Raw genomic sequence first — 17,115 nt, forward strand, 5'->3', positions numbered from 1 at the left:
AAATCTTAAAAAAAAAAAAAAAAAAACAAAGCTAGAAGTTAGGGAGAGAGTCTGGAGCCCACTCAAAGGGTACAGGACTGGCTTGGGAAGGCCAGTGGCTTGGGGCAGGTAGGCAGGCTTTTCTGGATATGCTGGTTTTTTGGTTTTGGTTTACTTTGTATTTTATATATGAAGAGTTTTCCAAACAAACTAAAATTGTCTATTTTACTCTAAACTATCCATGAAGAAAAGTTGCGGGACTTTTTCACAACCAGATAAGACTGTGGCCCTCTTCCATGCCTGGAACCAACCAGACCGCAGAGCTGAGGTGAGGTGGGGTGTGCACTGGGGAACATGGGGTCCTGCCAGGCAAAGTGGCCCACAAATGGAATCCCTGGCAGGTTTTCTGTACCTTTCTTTCAAAGCCTGGGCTTTGGAACTTCTTCCACGTGGATGGGCGTTTAGCCCCGTGTGCCCACTCACTGTGAAAGTGGCAAACACAGAGGGAGGGAGCAGGGAGAGAATGTCCCAAGAGGGAAATGGTGAAGCCCTCGCTCTAGCACACCAAGGAAACACAGGCTGGTAACTAAGCTTCCCCAAACGTTAGCCACTGTGCTGAGTGCTCTACTCCCCACAGCCTCTGGAAAGTGGCACCACGATTATCCCCATTTTACACAAAAGGAAACCCAAGTTCCAGGTGTGAGGCAGCTTGCTGGCTCACTTAGCTGGTATGTGGCTGAGAGGGGAATCCAGCCCCACACTGCCCATCCTGAGGACTAGCCTGGCCACCGAACGCCTCAGCTAAGGTCCTGGCATGCCCCAGCACCACCCTGCAGACCCCAGCTCCACCCAGGGCCTTCCTTGCTCACCACTCAGCCGCAGGCCTAGCTCACAGTGATTATGCATCGAAGGAACAAGTGAACAAAGCCTTCCAAATCCTGCCGTGAAGTGCCTTTCCTTGTCCAATCAGCCAACTTCCAAGACCTTCCAGAAAGAGGTGAGCCAGGGAGTCCAAGCTGCACTCAGGAAAGCAGAATCACCAGGCATGGTTCTCGGTTCTTAGCATAGGATGGCATGTGCTTCTCCCTTGCTTGTGCCCAGAGGACCGTGGCCACAGCAGGCATACCGCCTGCTCTTGCTTTTTCCTCCTTCTCTCCTCCACACGGCTCATGCTCTTGCTGCTTCTGTGACAGGTCCTAGCCGGTCTCCTATGACGCAGACTTCTGTTTCTGGAGCTGTTTTTTCGTGGCTGCAGACAATGCCTAACTTCTAGCTACTTTACTGGATGAAAACTGGTCTCCAACTGGCTGTCACTTGGAGAGGCCATGGGTAGTGCTCCAGATGGGTCCAGATAACTAGATTCTAACCCTTCCTGTGACTTGTTGGGTGACTGGAGACATTTCCTCACAGCAAGGCTCTCACCTCCTCATCCCATTTTTGTGTTAGCAATTTGAAAGGAAGCACACAAAATCATCCCTGAGCAGCCAGAGAGGCCTGGAGGCCTGGGCCCACCCAGTCCGGAGCAACTGGGAGAGGGAGACTGTTCACTAAGGACACACGCCGAAAAGAGAAGTCTCCCCTGAGGAAAGGATGGTCAGGAAGGACTTTTGATAACTCAGTTCTTAGGAAATTAAGTAGCAGAGAGCAGAGTCCTGTTTGGCCTCCACCTACGGGCTCAGAAGTCGGGAACAAGATTGAAAGGGTTGCGATCAATTCCAGAGCCTCTGACACCACCCATGCTGATTAGCCTGGCTTACCGTCTGTATCAAGTGGCTGTCAAGTTTTCAATCATTTAACAAAAAGGCATGAAGTAGACACTGTGGATACAACAGTGACCCAGACAGGTGATGGACAGAATGGGTACCCCAAGGACAGAATGCGTACCTCTCAGCCTCCGGCTGATCTAGCAATTACTCAGCCTAAGAACACAGTCCCATGTGCACCTGCCACCTTCCAGCCTTCTCGAAGGCACCCATCCTCTCAACCTTGGTCTGGCTCAGCCTGCCAAGCCCGGGGTGCCTGTTGTGCACCAGGCCTCCTGCCACTGGAGCAGCAGGGCAGACGATTACAGTGACAGCTGCTTGGCCCTCCGGGCGGGGGATAGAGGGAGACGACCGTGGCGCACAGCCCGCTGACAGACTACAGCCGCGGTGCAGGGCGCGGCTCACCTGCCGCTAAGGGGGCTTTGCCGACGTTGACTTGTGACACTCCAGCGAGCGGTTCTCACTTGGCCTGGCTTGAGGAGGGGGGAAGTTTCTCTGCTGTCAGCCCTGGCTGCCTTTTGGGGGTGAGGACGCTGTCGGGCACACACAGGTCTGTCCAAGGTGCTTTCCACGCAGGGCTCGACTCAAAGTAAAGGAAGGCGAACAGACTGGGAGGAACCGTAACAGGGCGCTCTGTGGAGAAAGGCAGATGTGTGCACATAAACACACCTGTTCCGGGGAGTACCAGGCAGTGAAGAGCTAAGCAAGGTAACTAGAACAAGACGGAAGATGCTATTATGTCAGTCACAGAAAGCAAAATCGTTGGCAAATCAGCCACCGTCTCTGGACCACAGCATTCTGTCCGAGAGCCCGGCTGCACGGGGGCTGCACAGGAAAGCGCCTCAGGGAAGCAGCCGGGGGCTCAAAGCCTGCAATGCACTGTCTTTCTCAGCTGGCGTGACTTCACCCCCCGGGGACGTTTGGCAGCATCCGGAGACATTTGTGGTTGTCTCACTGGAAGAGGTGTTGCTGGCCTTTAGTAGGTAGAAGCCCGGGTGCTGCTAAGCACCCTACGATGTTCAGGACAGCATCTCCCCCAAGAGAGACTCTGTGGCTCCCAGACGTCCCCACCAGTGTTGAAGGCAAGAAGCCCGGGCTAGAGGAGCAGGCTTAGCTCTTGGGAGAGCCGCGCACTTCCTCATCTGAAAAGTGGGGACAATAAGCCCTGAGCCGCTCATCACACAACTTTGTGAGACTCAATCCCCAAATGTCCAGGAAAGCCTTTTCTAACACTGTTAAGGGCTCTCTCCTGAGCTTTTCTTAGTTTGAAAACTGCAGGTGACTAAAGCACATAACACAGTCACTGGCATATAGTAGGCGCTCAATAAACCAAAAAGAACATCATCATAGTAAAATCCAAAAAGGCCCATTTCCCGTCTCTTGGGGAAAAGGCCACCTTTTTTTTTTTTTTTTTTTTTTGCCTGTCCATTCTATCAAGTTCTCTACAGGCAGAGGGCATTGGCGTTAGCAGAGGCTATCTCGAAACACCCTTGAATGATCAGGGACAGGACTAACCATACACCCTGAGGACAGAAGACACAGGAGACGGGGAAGTTTTGCCAAATCAAGGGAAGGCCTCCAGCCCCATGCAGGAATCTTGTACTTTCCGCTCCTCTGGGGTAAGGTCCAGGTGGCAGCCGCCCCAGGGTCTCAGCCCTCAGCTGCCTCTGCTCATCGGAGGTCAGCCCACCCGAGGAGCTGTGCCAGTGGTTGGCACTTAGCCTGCAGAAGCCGGACCCAGAGTGGGCAACTTGCTGGTGGTGATGGGTGACGAGAGCGCCGTTTCATCCTTGCTCCTCTGGGAGCCCTTCTGACGTTACCGGCCCTGTGGAAGCTGCCTGCTGCGTGGGGACCAAGGGCATCCACCCTAAACTTGCCATCCATCCGAGAATGCCAGGTGTACCCTTGAGATTTGATGAGAGAGAGGAAACTCACGGCGTGTATGCCAGCGCAGGAGCGGAGGGCGGGCGTACTAAAAACTGAGAAGCCCAGAGGCAGATGGAGCGGGCTGGAGCTTAGTGCTTCAAGATCCTCTTGTCCCAAGTGCTACTGTCTTGTCCCGAGCCTCTCAGGGCTGGAGGGGGCCAGGGGCCATCCTGTCCAAACCTCTAAAGGGGATAAGGAAACAGGCGGGCAGGGAGGTGACCTGCCTGGGCAGCCAGCACTCCTCCCACTACACAGCATTGCTCCGTCATGGTCTCCCGCCCCCTTGCTCTTATGAACAAAGTGGCAAAACCCCCATCTTGGCACCTGGGGAAACGGGCAGAAAGGCAGGCCTGGCTCAACGCTGCAGTGACTTGGCGCTTTCAGTCTGGATCCTCCTACATGTCAGGGCTGGGGAGGAACTGGGCCTGCTCTGGGTCAGAAGAGGGGAAGGGGATACAGGCGGCCAGCTTCTCTGGGAGGGGAGGCACAGGAAGCCTTTGGGAAGAACCCTGGAGCTGGTCCCTTCCCTAGGCCTCCTCCCTTGTACCCAGAGGGGTCCACTCTCCCCACCAAGGGTGATCTCTTTCCCCCACTGCCATTTGCCCACCGTGTCTCATATGGTCAAGGTGATGGCCTCGAGCGGAGGGGACACGCTCCATCACCTGGTTTTCTCCTCCCCCTTTCTTCCCTTCTAGAACAAGCACTTCCCACATTGCCAGCACTTCCCAGGAAGTGTTTAATACTCAGAGAAGCTCAACGAGGTGGGTCAGGGTCCCCTGCCCTCCCACCCCCACCCTTGAAGCTAGCCTCAGAATGAAGAGAGGAGCCCCTGGGAAGCAGGCTCACCCTTCCTTTCCTCCCCACCGCCAGAGACCAGGTTGTCCCCCCAGCAACGGCACCACACCATCCTACCTCCTGGTTCACCTCTGTGCCCCCAGTGCCCTCCCCCAGGTGCTGCTGGTGCCCCAGGGTTTTTGCAGAAGGAAAGACAAAAAGACAAATTGGGTTCAGAAGTAAGAGGCCGGAAGAGGCCGCCTGGTGGTGCTTCCACTGGGGGACGCGGCCTGTCGGCTCCCCTGCGGCTGTGACCCCCAGCCTAGGCTGGCGGAGCCTGCAATATGGCAGTTTCTCTGTTGTCCATTCAAGAAATCTCTCCTCAGACCCCTCTGATCACACAAGTGGGGAGGGGCAGCGTGAGACTTTAGGCTGCTCTCCCTGGCCTGGCGTTGTGGCAATCAGGCCAGGCCCCTTTGGGGAGGCGAAGGCTCCTAGACGCAGCCTGACTTTTAACGGGAGGCAAAGGCTGGTCTTTGGCTGAAATGCAACTAGAGAAGGCACAGAAGTGCTGGCAGGTGAAGGGGGCTGAGGGCCATCTGGTGAGGGGGGAGACAAATGCCCTTGGCTGCAGGGCTCAACCTCCCATACCACTTGAACCCCGCACCCGTGGCCAAGCTCTCTCTCCCTGCCCTGGGCTGCACATCAAGGCACTTTTTTAAAGGGAGGGAGCAGCCCCAGGCAAAGGCACCAGAACCCCCATATGTGTTTGCAGTGGGCAACAGCCAAGGAGGTCTGGACCCCTGGGGCGGAGACTAAGATGGTGGGCTGGGGGCGGGGGCGGGAAGGGGATCTCAGTACGAGGGCTCTCAGAATGGCAGGGTCAGATTCTGCCACTGGCTGAAGGGAGGCCTGCCCCCCATTTCACTCTAGGTCTAGCACAGGAGCCTGTAGGAACCGGGCCAGGAAGGCCACAGCAGCCGGTGTCCTAGCTGTCCTCACTGCACCTTCCATCTTGAGTTCAGAGCCTAGGTCAAGACTGGTTCCCTGGCCCAGAGCCCCATCCGTCCTGTTCCCTTTTATCCCACCAAACCTCTTGGGGGACCAGAAGCACCAGGAAGCCCAGGGAAGGAGAAGTCAGGGAGCTGGAGCTGCCCTGGAGACCCCATCACATTAGGCATAAAGACATGGGCTCACCCCATCTGGGGACCCGGGAGGGGGTCTGGCATAAAGGAGAGCAGACGTGAGTCAAGCTTCCACTTCATGTAAACAAGAAGGAGTGACCCCTGCTCGGCCACCGACAGTCTTGTGGGGGCGTGTGGTCGTCTTGAGACGCTACAGACTCTCACGTCTGGGACTGAGGGTCCCTGAGGCCAGGATGGGGGCTGTCGGGCAGGGAGCGAGTGAGGGTCCGAAGCACAAACTGGTGCAGGTTTGACCTGTATTCTCCACAGGACAGGGCTGGAGGCATCCAGAGGTCCTACCCACTGCTGGCTTATGGCTCAGGAAATCACACAATTGCTGGTCTTGGCAGGACTGGGACTTGTTTTACCTGCAGAGACAAGTGACACAGGCAAGGAAGACGTAAGTGAAGTGCTCGGCGGACTCGTCCCCCGCTCCTCTCCTGTGCACCGCCCATACCTCAAATTTAGGGGCTGGGGTCACTGTCTCCTTCCCACGCTGCCGAGCTGGAGTCAGTAGGGCCCCCAGGAAAGCAAAAGGAAAGGGTCTTCCTGTCTGATACTCTCAGCAAGACGGTGACCGTTTGGGATATCAAGGGATCTGCCACCTCCTGACCTCAGCAGCATTGGGGGGAAGGATCCAGAATCCCAATCTACAGCTATAATCGATGACTGAAAAAGTCTTGCCAAGAGATGGTGTACCAGTAGCTGATGCTGTATGCAGCCTCCCTCACAGCTTACAAAGCACAGCCAGTCATTCTCTCAGCTAATCCCCCTGGGCAGCCGCTGCACCATGACAAGCTGTCATTAGCCCTGCCTTAGAGCTGAGGCCAGCGGGGCCACCAGCTCCCTGAGCCAGTCAACACCAGCTCCAGCACCTGGCCTTCCAAATCCAGGCTCAGCTCCTTCTACCGTGCAGGCACCCCAGGGAAGGGGTCACCAGGGTCAGTAGGCTGATGCAGGGCCCGGCAGCGCGGCTCAGACCACATGCTTAGGGGGGTAGTTTTAAGACAGAGGATGGAGGGAGCACACTTCATTGAGGGGAAAGCTGGGGGAGAGAAAGCTGTTCTTCCCCAGGCCAAAGGAACACGCTTCTCCTCTTCCCAGGCCCTTCCATCCATTTCCACTTCCTTTCGACTCCAAGTGGAGGCCAGTGGCTTCTCTGGCCGGATTTCTGCTCCGGGAGCTGTAGAGGGGAGGGGAGGGGGAGAACTGTGAGGCAGACACTGCTGTTTCTGGCCCTCCAGGCGTCAGGCTGCTGGGCCTCCGTCCTCCTGGGCACAGGCTGCCTTTCTCCCAGGTGCAAGCTGCTGAGCTCCTTCCTGCGGTCTGTCTCTACAACCGCAAGGGGCACCTCCCTGGCACTCACACCACCTCCCCGTATCACCCCAGCTGTGAATTTAATTACTGTGGTGGCTGCCTCCTCTCTTGGGCCATTAGTAAGGGAGACACTGAACAGCTGAACAGGCTCCAGTGGAACACCCCCCCGCCCCCAAGCTCGGCTCGCCACCACCCTGTCTGGGCAGACTGAACTCGCTCCTCAGGACTTGCTACAAGAGGCCAAGCTCGACGGTGTGTAAGGCTTAGAGAAGGTGGGAGGGGAGCTGGATGACTGTGCCCCCCATCCCCAGAGGGCTCCAAGGGTCAAGGGGCCTGGGTCATCTTCCACGGTGGTGCCAGGCTGCCTCTGACGCAGCTTCTCTGGTGATGACTTCTGTTGTCCCGCAGTTCCCTCGCTGCTGCAGGGACACAGCTATCCCCGCTTCCTCTCCTTAGTGGCTTCTTCTATTTGCTCGGCCTGCCGAGCAGAGATGGAGTTCCTCCCCGGGGGCAGTAGCACTTTAGAGGCAGGTAAGCAGCTCAATTTCTGCTTCCCGAAGCCGGGATGGAGTGTAGCTCTGGGGTGGGAAGGGCGGGCCGGCTTCCTAGGCCTGCGTTCTGCCCCCGCTCCTGCCCTCCTGCCTGGGGAAGCTGGGAGAGGCGGTGCTGAGAGCCCAGGTTTGCCAGGGTGTGCCTCCCACTCGTTCCATCGGCCGTGAAAGCCTCAGGATTCCTCTCCATGCCTCTGATGAGAGATGGTTTGAGGACACATTCTTTGTGTGCCATCACTCCTTCAGCGCTCGCTGACTGAGAGCCAGCATGCGGAGGTGTTCGGCAGGACTGGGGAGAATCAGACCTGTTCAGGTTACCAGGGAAGAAGACATAAATGGCCTTTTTTTTTTTTTTTTAAACAAAGTATATGTGGCATGGGCAGCCCGAGGGAGATTTGAGGGAAGGCCGAACTTCAAAGGGAGCGAACACTGAAGTGAGACCCAACGTTGGGGTGGGAGCTGGTGGAGGCACCTGGGGCGTCAGGGCAAGGACGCTGATTGGGATGCCAGACAAGGACCATGGGGTCTACCTCCCTAGGGGTTTCAGGACTTCAGAGTCCCCTTTCCTGGAAGATTCTTCCTCTGGATGTCCAGACAGCGTTCTCCCTCCCAACATTCAAGTCTCTGTTCAAAGGCCCCTTTGTCCCTTTGTCACAGAGGCCTTCCCGATCACCCTTTATAAAAGGGTCATTGCCCTCCCCTGCCCTTCTGTTTCCAGTACGGTATTCACTCCGTAAGAGCAGGGGCTTTGCTTGTCTGGTTCGCCGTTGTACCAGGAATTTAGAACCGTGCCTGGCACAGAGCAGACATTGCAAAGATACGTATTTGTTGAGCGAAATGGAAGATCAGGCAGTGGCAAGCGACCTAAAGGTTCATACCAATACTAACAACAATAACAGCATCGACAGATCTTGGCTGGGCAACGTACATGCCCTCACTCACCCCGGATGGTGATGAAAGCCCTGGCGAGGCCCAGGGGAAACCAGAAGGGCAGAGGGATTATGACATGTGCCAATGAGAATAAGGACGCTGGCTGAACCGGGTGGGATCAGTGTCTCCAAGGGTGCTCACTCAACTCCCCTCATCTTGCTGTGTGGCTGGGACCCCGACTGGTAACAGTGCTTGGCTTTATCAAGTCAGACCTTCCAACGCCAGCTGGGGCATGACCCATGATGCTCAGACTGACACTGAATTTTGAAACTCTGTCTTGACAAGACAGCTCTTGAGTAGACTTATCCTGGACCTGGAGGCCCACAGGCCTGCTGGGAGCTCTCAACCCTAGAAGCACTTCCCCAACCTTTCATTCCAGACAGGGGCCCAGATTTCCAAGAGAGATTTGAGACTGCCAGCCCCCAGGGATGACATAGGTTGAGACTGAAGTCCCAAATCCAGGCGCCCAGTGGCCACAGCACTAGGAGCCAGACCACACTGCCAGTTAGGGTGGCCCCCCATGCACGAATCAGGGAACCCAGGAGAGTTCTGGAAATGCAACTGTCACTGCAGTCACCTCAGAGAAGTCCGGGAAGAAAAGCATGGGCCCAGGGGACCTTGGAAGGTCAAGACTCAGAGGCACTCTGGGGTGTTAATGGCCACTCTTCGCTTCCTCTCCACTAATGGGATACCAGGGGGAGAGTCCATTGGTAGGAAGCCTCTGGCCCCTCCAAACAGTCTTTGAAGATGTAAGGAAATGGCACTAACCCTAGCCTTCTGGACATAGCCACAGCACTTTGTGCAGGGCCCTGGGAGGCAGGACACCATGCTCCCTATCTCCCCGTGCGCCCATGGACACAGAGGCTTGCCTCTCTGCATCCCCTATCGGTGGTTGTGAGTTCTGTGCCTCTCTGCATCCCCTATCGGTGGTTGTGAGTTCTGTGCCTCTCTGCATCCCCAGGGTGGTTGTGAGTTCTGTGCGACAGCATTTAGCATGGGTCCACCCGGCACCTGCTCAGGGAATGTCTGTGCCTTTCTTCCTTCCCTTGACCATGGTCAAGAGTGTTGGCCATTTCCCAGTGATCTTCCTGGGGGGATGGGGAGGGGCTCCAGGATATCACCTGAAACTTCCTCCCCCCCAGCCTGGTAGCCCCGTGAGAATAGGGCCTTATCCGAGTGTCGTCATAATCCACTGCTCTGGGGACCCCCTACGTGGGAAACACTCAGGACACTTATTTAAAACGCAGATTCCCGAGCCCAGCCCAGCGGTTCAGACTCCTCACTGTGTTTTAACAAGGCTCTCCAGTGAATGCTGCTCCCTGAAATTGGGATCTCTGACCCAGAGGGCCTGTCCCAAGCTCCTGGGTGGACACAGGTGGCAGTCTTGGGAAAGATGCTAAGTGCACACAGTGCAGAAACAAGGTGTCAGTTGAAAGAAAAACCAGAAGGAAACGAGCTCAGCTTCTACCAGTAGAGGGGGCAGTGGGCCTTCAAACCACCAGGCAACCCCCCTTCCCCCCACCAACCCTGACAAGACACCCACCCCACCATCCCCAGACCTAAAGGAAGGGATTTCCGAAGGTTCTCCCAAGGGCCACACTTGGACCTGCAAAAATTTGCATGCTGCTTGACAACTATATATTTCTTATCAAGCAATTTTACAGGCTGCCAGCCTTAGCTTTTCTATTTTTCTCTTCCACCCACCCTATCCATCAGCCCAGGCTCTCCCTTGACAAGAGGGAGGCAGGCAGAGAGAGGACAGAGTCAGAATCAGGAGCTCAAAGGACCTCAGAAACCCTCTCTGGCTCAGCTCCTCCTCTTCTCAAACAGCCAGCCCTAGGGAGGGGAAAGGATGGGTCCAGGTATGGGCAGCAAAGTGCTGGAAGCTGAGATCCCGCATCATGTCTGTTCTGATGATGTTCTGAATGTTCAGTGTAGGAAAAGGACCCTTTCCCTAGATGAGGGCGCTAACGTAGTAGTTAAAGTGATTTCCTCCCAGACGACAGTTCCAAGAGTACTGGAATTACTAGCTCCAACCTTGGGGTCCCCATGCCATCAGGAACGCGACCCTCTGTCACACAGAGTCCTGGTGACTTAGCTCCTGCCTGAGATGAGGCACCAGGACAGCCCAGCTGCAGTCAGACGTTTGGGAAGCTGGAGGCCGAGAAAAGGGCCTGTGGGGAGAGGGGTCCTGCTTCTTGCCCCTGCCTCTGAGGGAAGCACACGGGAGCAGGGAGAGGAAAGGGCTCATCAGCAACCTGACCATCTGGCCCTCGGGAACAGCATGTCCAGCCCGGTGGCAGAGGCTGTGCTGAATGAGGCCTCTCTGTTTCTTCTAAGGGACGGAGAAGGAATAGAATGGAGAAGCATCCTGCTGGGCATCCCCAGGGCCCTATCCTGACTGTCTGTGCCAGTGTGCCCGGCACTCAGGAGAGAGCTTCCCCGGGGCGCAGCCCCATGCGCTTGGCTGGCTGCTGGGCACCGTCCGAAAATGCTCAGAGGGCCGCGGCAGAGGCAGCGACCAGCCAAGTCCTCCACGCAGAGGGACTTAGGAAAGGCGGCAGGAAGGGACAAGACAATGGGCCTTTCGTTTCTATGGAAACAGCACCTCAGGGTGAGGGGCTGAAGGAGCGAGAGCTCCCACTTCACCTGCAGTCAGAACTTGGGAAATGGCCCTTTTCGTGGTTGGGCTCACACCCCCCCACCCCCACCCCCGGCCTTCCCTGCCAGCTGTTCACCATGGCAACCTTTCCTCCAAACAAGAGGTGCACGGTGGCAGAGCGACTGGTGTTGGGGAGCCAGGGAGCCCAGCGGGAGTAGGACCGGGGGCCGCCACCCCTCCCTGACAGGACACAGGCCCGGGCCTGGGCTTGAGTCCTGGGACCACGGGGTGCACCTCCCCGAGCTTCTACCAGCTGCCTCTGTGGTAGTCGAGGGGAAAGTGGGAGAGAGCATCTTGTGCAGGACCTGGCACACGGACGTGCCCGAGAAATGCTTCCTGGCCAAATGGAGGTACAGCACTGGCACCCCGTGTCCCAAATCCACAGAGCCCCCCCGGCCTGTCCTAAGTCGGAGAAGCACAGACTGAGCGCGCGGCGTTCTGCGGCCGGCTGGGGAGCCCGCGGACGGGAAGATGGCCGTGACCCTTGCACTCGAGCCACTGTCGGGTCAGACAGTGGGGGCCACCGGAGACCTGGAAGCACTCAGGCTGCCCAGGGCAAGGCCCCACCGTCAGCTCCCTGGCCAGGTGGCAGGCCAGTCTCCCTGCTGCCGAGCGCCACAGCCACAGGAGAAATCCCTTCCACTCGGAGGGCTGCTGCCGGGAGGAAAGGCGCCAGCGGCGGCCCCGCTGTCACCACCAGCCTCCGGAAAGGCCCGCCCCGGAGAAAGAGACAAAGGCCCGGACCTCCAGGGGCTCCCAGAGTGACAGCCAGAAAGACACCACCGCCAGGCACAACCTCTCCTGAATGCAAACACCACTTAACAAATAAGCACAGGGAAGAACCAAGTCAAACTACAACAGAAATGAGGAAAGTGGGTCAGGGCACTGGTGGGGCACAGGTGAGGGTGGGGTGTGTTTGAGCTGGTTGGATCTTGATGACAGGTGATGTGGCAAGGAACAAGGTTTCTAGAATGAGCCCTAGACTCAGAGGCAGAGGTCAAGGCTGGGTCAGGCCACTCAGGCTGCTTTGTCTGTTTCTTCCCTGACAAAGGAGAACGTTTCCAAGCCTCCGGCAGTAGTGACGATCGCTCTGCGACTGCTCCACGTCCAGCAGTGTTCTGAGCACTTCGCATCCTCAGAGCAGCTGGGCAAGGCAGGTGCCCTTCTCCCCTTTTATTTATTTACTTTTAAAGACTCATCTATTTGTTAGCGAGGGAGAATGAGAGAGAGAGCGCGAGCAGGAGGGGGGCAGAGGGAGAGAGAGAACCCCAAGCAGGCTCCACGGCCAGCACAGAGCCCCACGCGGGAGCTCAGTCTCGAGACCCTGAGATCATGACCTGAGCTGAAATCCAAGAGCCAGACGCTTCCGCCACAACGGAGCCACCCAGGCGCCGCGTCCCTCTGCCTTTTGGAGAAGGGGAGGTGAACGGGGACCTTCCGGGACAGGCTGGGAACGGAGGACGTCGGACCGCAGGGCCCGCGCTCTCCGCATGCCAGCCAGTGGCCTTTCTGCAGACAGGAGGCGACGCTCCCGGGTGAGGACGGGGGTCTGGCGCGCACGGGGCCGCGGGCGGGGGGCTCACCTGAGATGTCGGCACTGGAGCCCTCTCCGGGCCTCCTCCCGGCCACGAACTGCACCTCCGCGAAGGTCTGGGCGGAGAGGGAGCCGCTCATGCCGTTGGGCGCGGCGGGACCCTTGGCCCCGCGACCGAACAGCCTCTTGCTGAAGCGCCTGCCCTCCTTGGCCGCGGTGGCCTCCCCGTTGGCAGCTTCGCCCTTGCCGTTTCGCACAAGCGCCTCCGGGGGTCTGGGCTTCAGGTCCACGCGCAGGTGAGAGACCACCCTGCCGTCCCTCGGAGTCAGCTCGCCGCCAGCGGGAAGGGGCTCCACGGGGGGCAGCTCCTGCTCCAGCGTGACCAGGTCGTCCAGGAAGCTCTGCAGGCGCCGGTCCGTCTCGCCGCCTCTGCCGCCCTCCCCCTGCTCCTCGGGGTCGCCGCCGGCCTCCCGCTGCTGCCGCGCCGCCCAGCGCATCATCTCCCCGGGCGGGTGGCGGCTGCCCGACACCAGGGCGTACTTGGGGTTGATGAGCTTGCGAGCCACGGTGGAGGAGTAGTGGGGGCCCAGCCTCCCGGCGCCCCCGGCCAGGTTGAGCAGCTGGTACAAGTTCACCTCCTCAGAGATGGCATACAGCTCCCGGAACTCCACATCGAAGGGCTCCACGTTCTGCCCTGTGAGGAGGAGGAGAAGGTTCCTGTCCACGTAGGAGGCGCTCCAGGTGAACCTGGGAACGTGGGGACAGAAAAGCACGACAGGTAGGCCCGGCCTGTGGCCTCGCCCTGCCGGCAGCCCCCCCAGGCCGTAGCATCTCCACACCCCGTTCCCCCCCCCCTCCCCGCCCTCCAGACCTCACCTACCACGGAGGCCGGATGCCTCGCTGCCTGGTGGATGGGGCCTCCTGGACCCACATCCTCCCTCTTTCCCGGGTCTTGGCCTCACATGAAGAAAGCAGGCAAGGGCATGAGAAGTCAGGCCTGGATTCCAACCTGGTTTCTACCCTTGTACGCCTGGTCAAGTGGGGCTCATGGGGCGTCACAAAAGTGTTGTGAGGCTCCCGTGTGACACCACACATAAAACATTTAGCTCTGGCCGTGGAGCAGACACACACTGAATATGAATAGGTAGGGATGGGGCTGCTGCTGGTGGTGGTTTTATTGATAGAGAGAGCGCACAAGCATGGGGGAGGGGCAGAGGGAGAGGGAGAAGCAGACCCCCTGCTGAGCAGGGAGCCCGATGTGGGGCTCCATCCCAGGACCCGGAGATCATGACCCAAGCTGAAGGCAGACACTCAACCAGCTGAGCCAGCAGGCGGCCCTGCTGCTGTCATTTCTGTGGCTCTTCTCTGAGTCTTGAGAGCACTCGGTGTCTGGGAACCCCCACACTTTAGCCTCGTCAGAGGACTTCTGCCACTTACTGATTGTTTCACATGCCCAGGTCTCTTGCCTCACCTAGATTTTGGTTTACTTGGAGGGAAGAGACCGCACAGATATACAGTCTCTCATGTTCCTGGTAATTGACTTCTGAATCGGAATTCGGGACACATTTCCTCCACACCACACCCTTATATTTTTTTGTTTTTTTGGCATATGAAAATTTTTTTATTGTCATGTTTTCGCCATCAAAGCTTACGATCTTGGTCTTTCCTTCTTGCCTTTGTATTAGGCGAAAAGAGAGACATTGGCTATTTTGACAACCTTAAAGCGAACTCCAGGAACGGCACCGACAGCGTGACCTTTGAGGCTAAATCCAGCAACCAGAACCTCATCGTTTTTCCTCAGTAAAACTCAAAAAACCATCATCGGGTACAAAAGCTGTGACTTTTTTGCCGTTCTTGATCAGCTGGACCCTGACACATTTCCTGATGGCAGAATGTGGCTGCTTGACTTCAACCCCTGCTTTTCCCAGCACAATTCCCTTTGCATGGGAAGTGCCTCCCAAAGGGTTGGCCCTCAGGGCTGTGCCCAAAGGGGTTTTCTTGTACTGTGTATCATGCCCCTTCTGATCTGTTGGCCATGGAGCTTCCTGGTAGTACGAAAACTGCGACACTTCCCTATCCTGCTGGCACCACAGGCCTGAGCAAAAGACACCACACCCTCACATTTCTTTCCCAGATCTGGTCCATTCTGCTTCCTGATTGTCCCACCCAATAACTAGCCTCAAAATGCAACCAGTTGCTGTGGACCACGAAAGGCAAGCCACGTTTAATGCCCAGTAGGAGTTCACCCACTTTCTGGAATAATCCAGTAGCCAGAAATTTTGAGGGCAGGGACTGGCCAGGAGGCTCTTCTTTGCCATTAGATCAGCTAATACCTCTTAAACTCATGCCTGTGGGGGCTCCGGCCCAGAGTCTTCCTGACCATGTACATTTGTTACCACAATTAAAGGCCTCTGGGGTTCTTCTCTGTCCTGGCCTAACTCACCTGTAAGATCCAGTGGCTACTTTGTCACCATCTACCATTAGGAACGTTGATGACAGGGTCCCCTTGATCTTCCCCATGGGCATGTAGAAGCCAACACCTGTCACAGAGCGGACACGGATGTTCTGTTGAGAAGAGGAGAAAGGCACTGTCACTCATGAGGCTCCGAGCCAAGTTTTGTGTGGGCAGAGGAGGAACCGTCTTGTCCGTGGAACCCTGCCTGTTCGTTCCTGTCTATACTAGACTCTGCTTCCTACAGCCGTAGAGGTGGAACCCCATTTGGAGAGCAAGAGGAAGTGAGCAAATCTTGCTTTGCTCATAGATGAGCCCAGGGTGGTTCCTGCCTGCTCCCAAAGCTCCCCAGAAGAGGACCACAGCCCTAGCTTTGATCCTGACAGTGACTCTGCAGGGTGAGCACCCCAGGACTGGGCCACAGCTGCCCCCTCAGCCTCAATAGTCTTGAGATAAAATTTAAGCTGGGCATGTCATTTAGGGTTATCAATTCACAAGGCCAGGTTTTAGACAGAAAGGTGTTGAGCTCTTGAAGTTCACCCGCGCACCTGAACTGGCAGAGGATGGGGCAGAGGCAGCCTCCATCTCATCTCCTGCCCTTCTTCCCCACCCTCCACCTCTACCCCAGGGATCCAACTTACCCGAATACGGAAGTCGGTGAGCTCTAGGCTCTGACACATTTCCAAGAAAAACTTCACACCCGCCTCATCCAAGATGATATATACTGGGACCCGGCGCTTAAAGGCAGCATCCACAATGTCTTGGAAGATATCGCCATCGGTGAAGAGGTCCATGACCACAGCAATGACCTGGATGGGGAAGGGCACTAGTGAGGCCTATGGTGACTCCATATCTACAGTGATACCCTGTGGCCCAGAGAGGACCGGCTGGGCCATGTAACTGGAGGCCAAGAGTCAAACACACCCCATCTGCACCACTCCTGGGTTCTCCATGTCCCCGCCCCCCTCTGAGCACATCTGAGCCTGGAGACGGCCTCTCTGCTCTGAGAAGTGCCTGGAGGTCCAGGCTGTGCTACTTGTACTTCATCCTTGACAAATCCCCACTACCCCACCCTGGGCATTCTCCAACAGCTCTTCAGAAGCCATATCAAGGAGATCTAGGAGGCTGAGGAAAGTTGGTCCTAGTGGCCTAGGGAAATGAGTAGGCTCAAGAAGATGAGATCACTGAGAAGCATGGGATGGACTCATTTCTACCACCTGCAAATCTGCTCAAACCCCTTTCTCTGCAGGCCCGGCTGCTTTGATCTCCCTAGAGCTGTGCAAAGTTCCATACTCCCCTTGGTGTGGATTCAGGTAGAGCTCCAGTTAGCTCAAACTCCCCCGGCCTCCAAGTGGCCATGTCAGCCCACAGCACCCTCAAGTCAAGCTTACTGCCTAGGACTCCTGATTTCCAAAAGCCCGTCCTAAAGATCTGTCCTGGAAGATGAGGCTTTCTGCAGCCTGAGGCAGATCTGTCTTTCTGACCTTAGCTTTTTCCATTTGCCTATGCAAACCTTCCTCTGCTCCAGTGGCAGGGTTTTCTTGCGGGTCCCAAGCATTGTGTGTGTGATGCAGAGGAAAGGGCACACTTTGGGGTCGACAGATCTGGGTTGTTTTTTTTTTTTTTTTAAGATTTTATTTATTTATTTGACAGAGATAGATAGAGACAGCCAGCGAGAGAGGGAACACAAGCAGGGGAAGTGGGAGAGGAAGAAGCAGGCTTCCAGCGGAGCATGGAGCCCCATGTGGGGCTCGATCCCAGGGACCTGGGATCATGCAATGAGCCGAAGGCAGACGCTTAATGACTGAGCCACCCAGGCGCCCCAACAGATCTGGTTTTAACGACTTCCTGTGTATGTGACTGTAAGCAAATCACTTAAACTTGGTGAGCCTCTGTTTCCTCATCTGTAGAGTGGGGGTCCACTTTATCCTGCACCTTTATTTTGCCATGAGGAGTCTTAAATAAATGGTAATCACTGTATGGTTGAGGGATTCTGTTAGTTGTTGCAACTGACATCCTGAACTCAGGCCAGGCCTGGTACCA

The 17,115-nt window shown here is 56.6% G+C and overlaps 1 protein-coding gene and 1 pseudogene across 1 annotated transcript in view; both read right to left on the reverse strand.

Moving 5' to 3' along the window:
• Positions 1–3,175: 3,175 nt before the first annotated feature.
• FAM83F (family with sequence similarity 83 member F) overlaps positions 3,176–17,115 on the reverse strand; it is a 34,021-nt gene continuing 20,081 nt past the window's right edge. The window contains exons 2-5 of the mRNA XM_026479587.3: positions 15,714–15,881; positions 15,064–15,185; positions 12,670–13,367; positions 3,176–5,994 (exon numbers count right to left, since the gene is read on the reverse strand). Of these exons, the coding sequence (XP_026335372.1) occupies positions 5,945–5,994; positions 12,670–13,367; positions 15,064–15,185; positions 15,714–15,881 (1,038 nt within the window). The 3' untranslated portion in view covers positions 3,176–5,944. The remainder of the gene's footprint in view (positions 5,995–12,669; positions 13,368–15,063; positions 15,186–15,713; positions 15,882–17,115) is intronic.
• LOC113241561 (40S ribosomal protein S23-like) lies at positions 14,269–15,003 on the reverse strand (annotated as a pseudogene).

Source organism: Ursus arctos, unplaced genomic scaffold, assembly GCF_023065955.2.
Source record: "Ursus arctos isolate Adak ecotype North America unplaced genomic scaffold, UrsArc2.0 scaffold_21, whole genome shotgun sequence".
Taxonomy (NCBI): Eukaryota; Metazoa; Chordata; class Mammalia; order Carnivora; family Ursidae; genus Ursus; species Ursus arctos.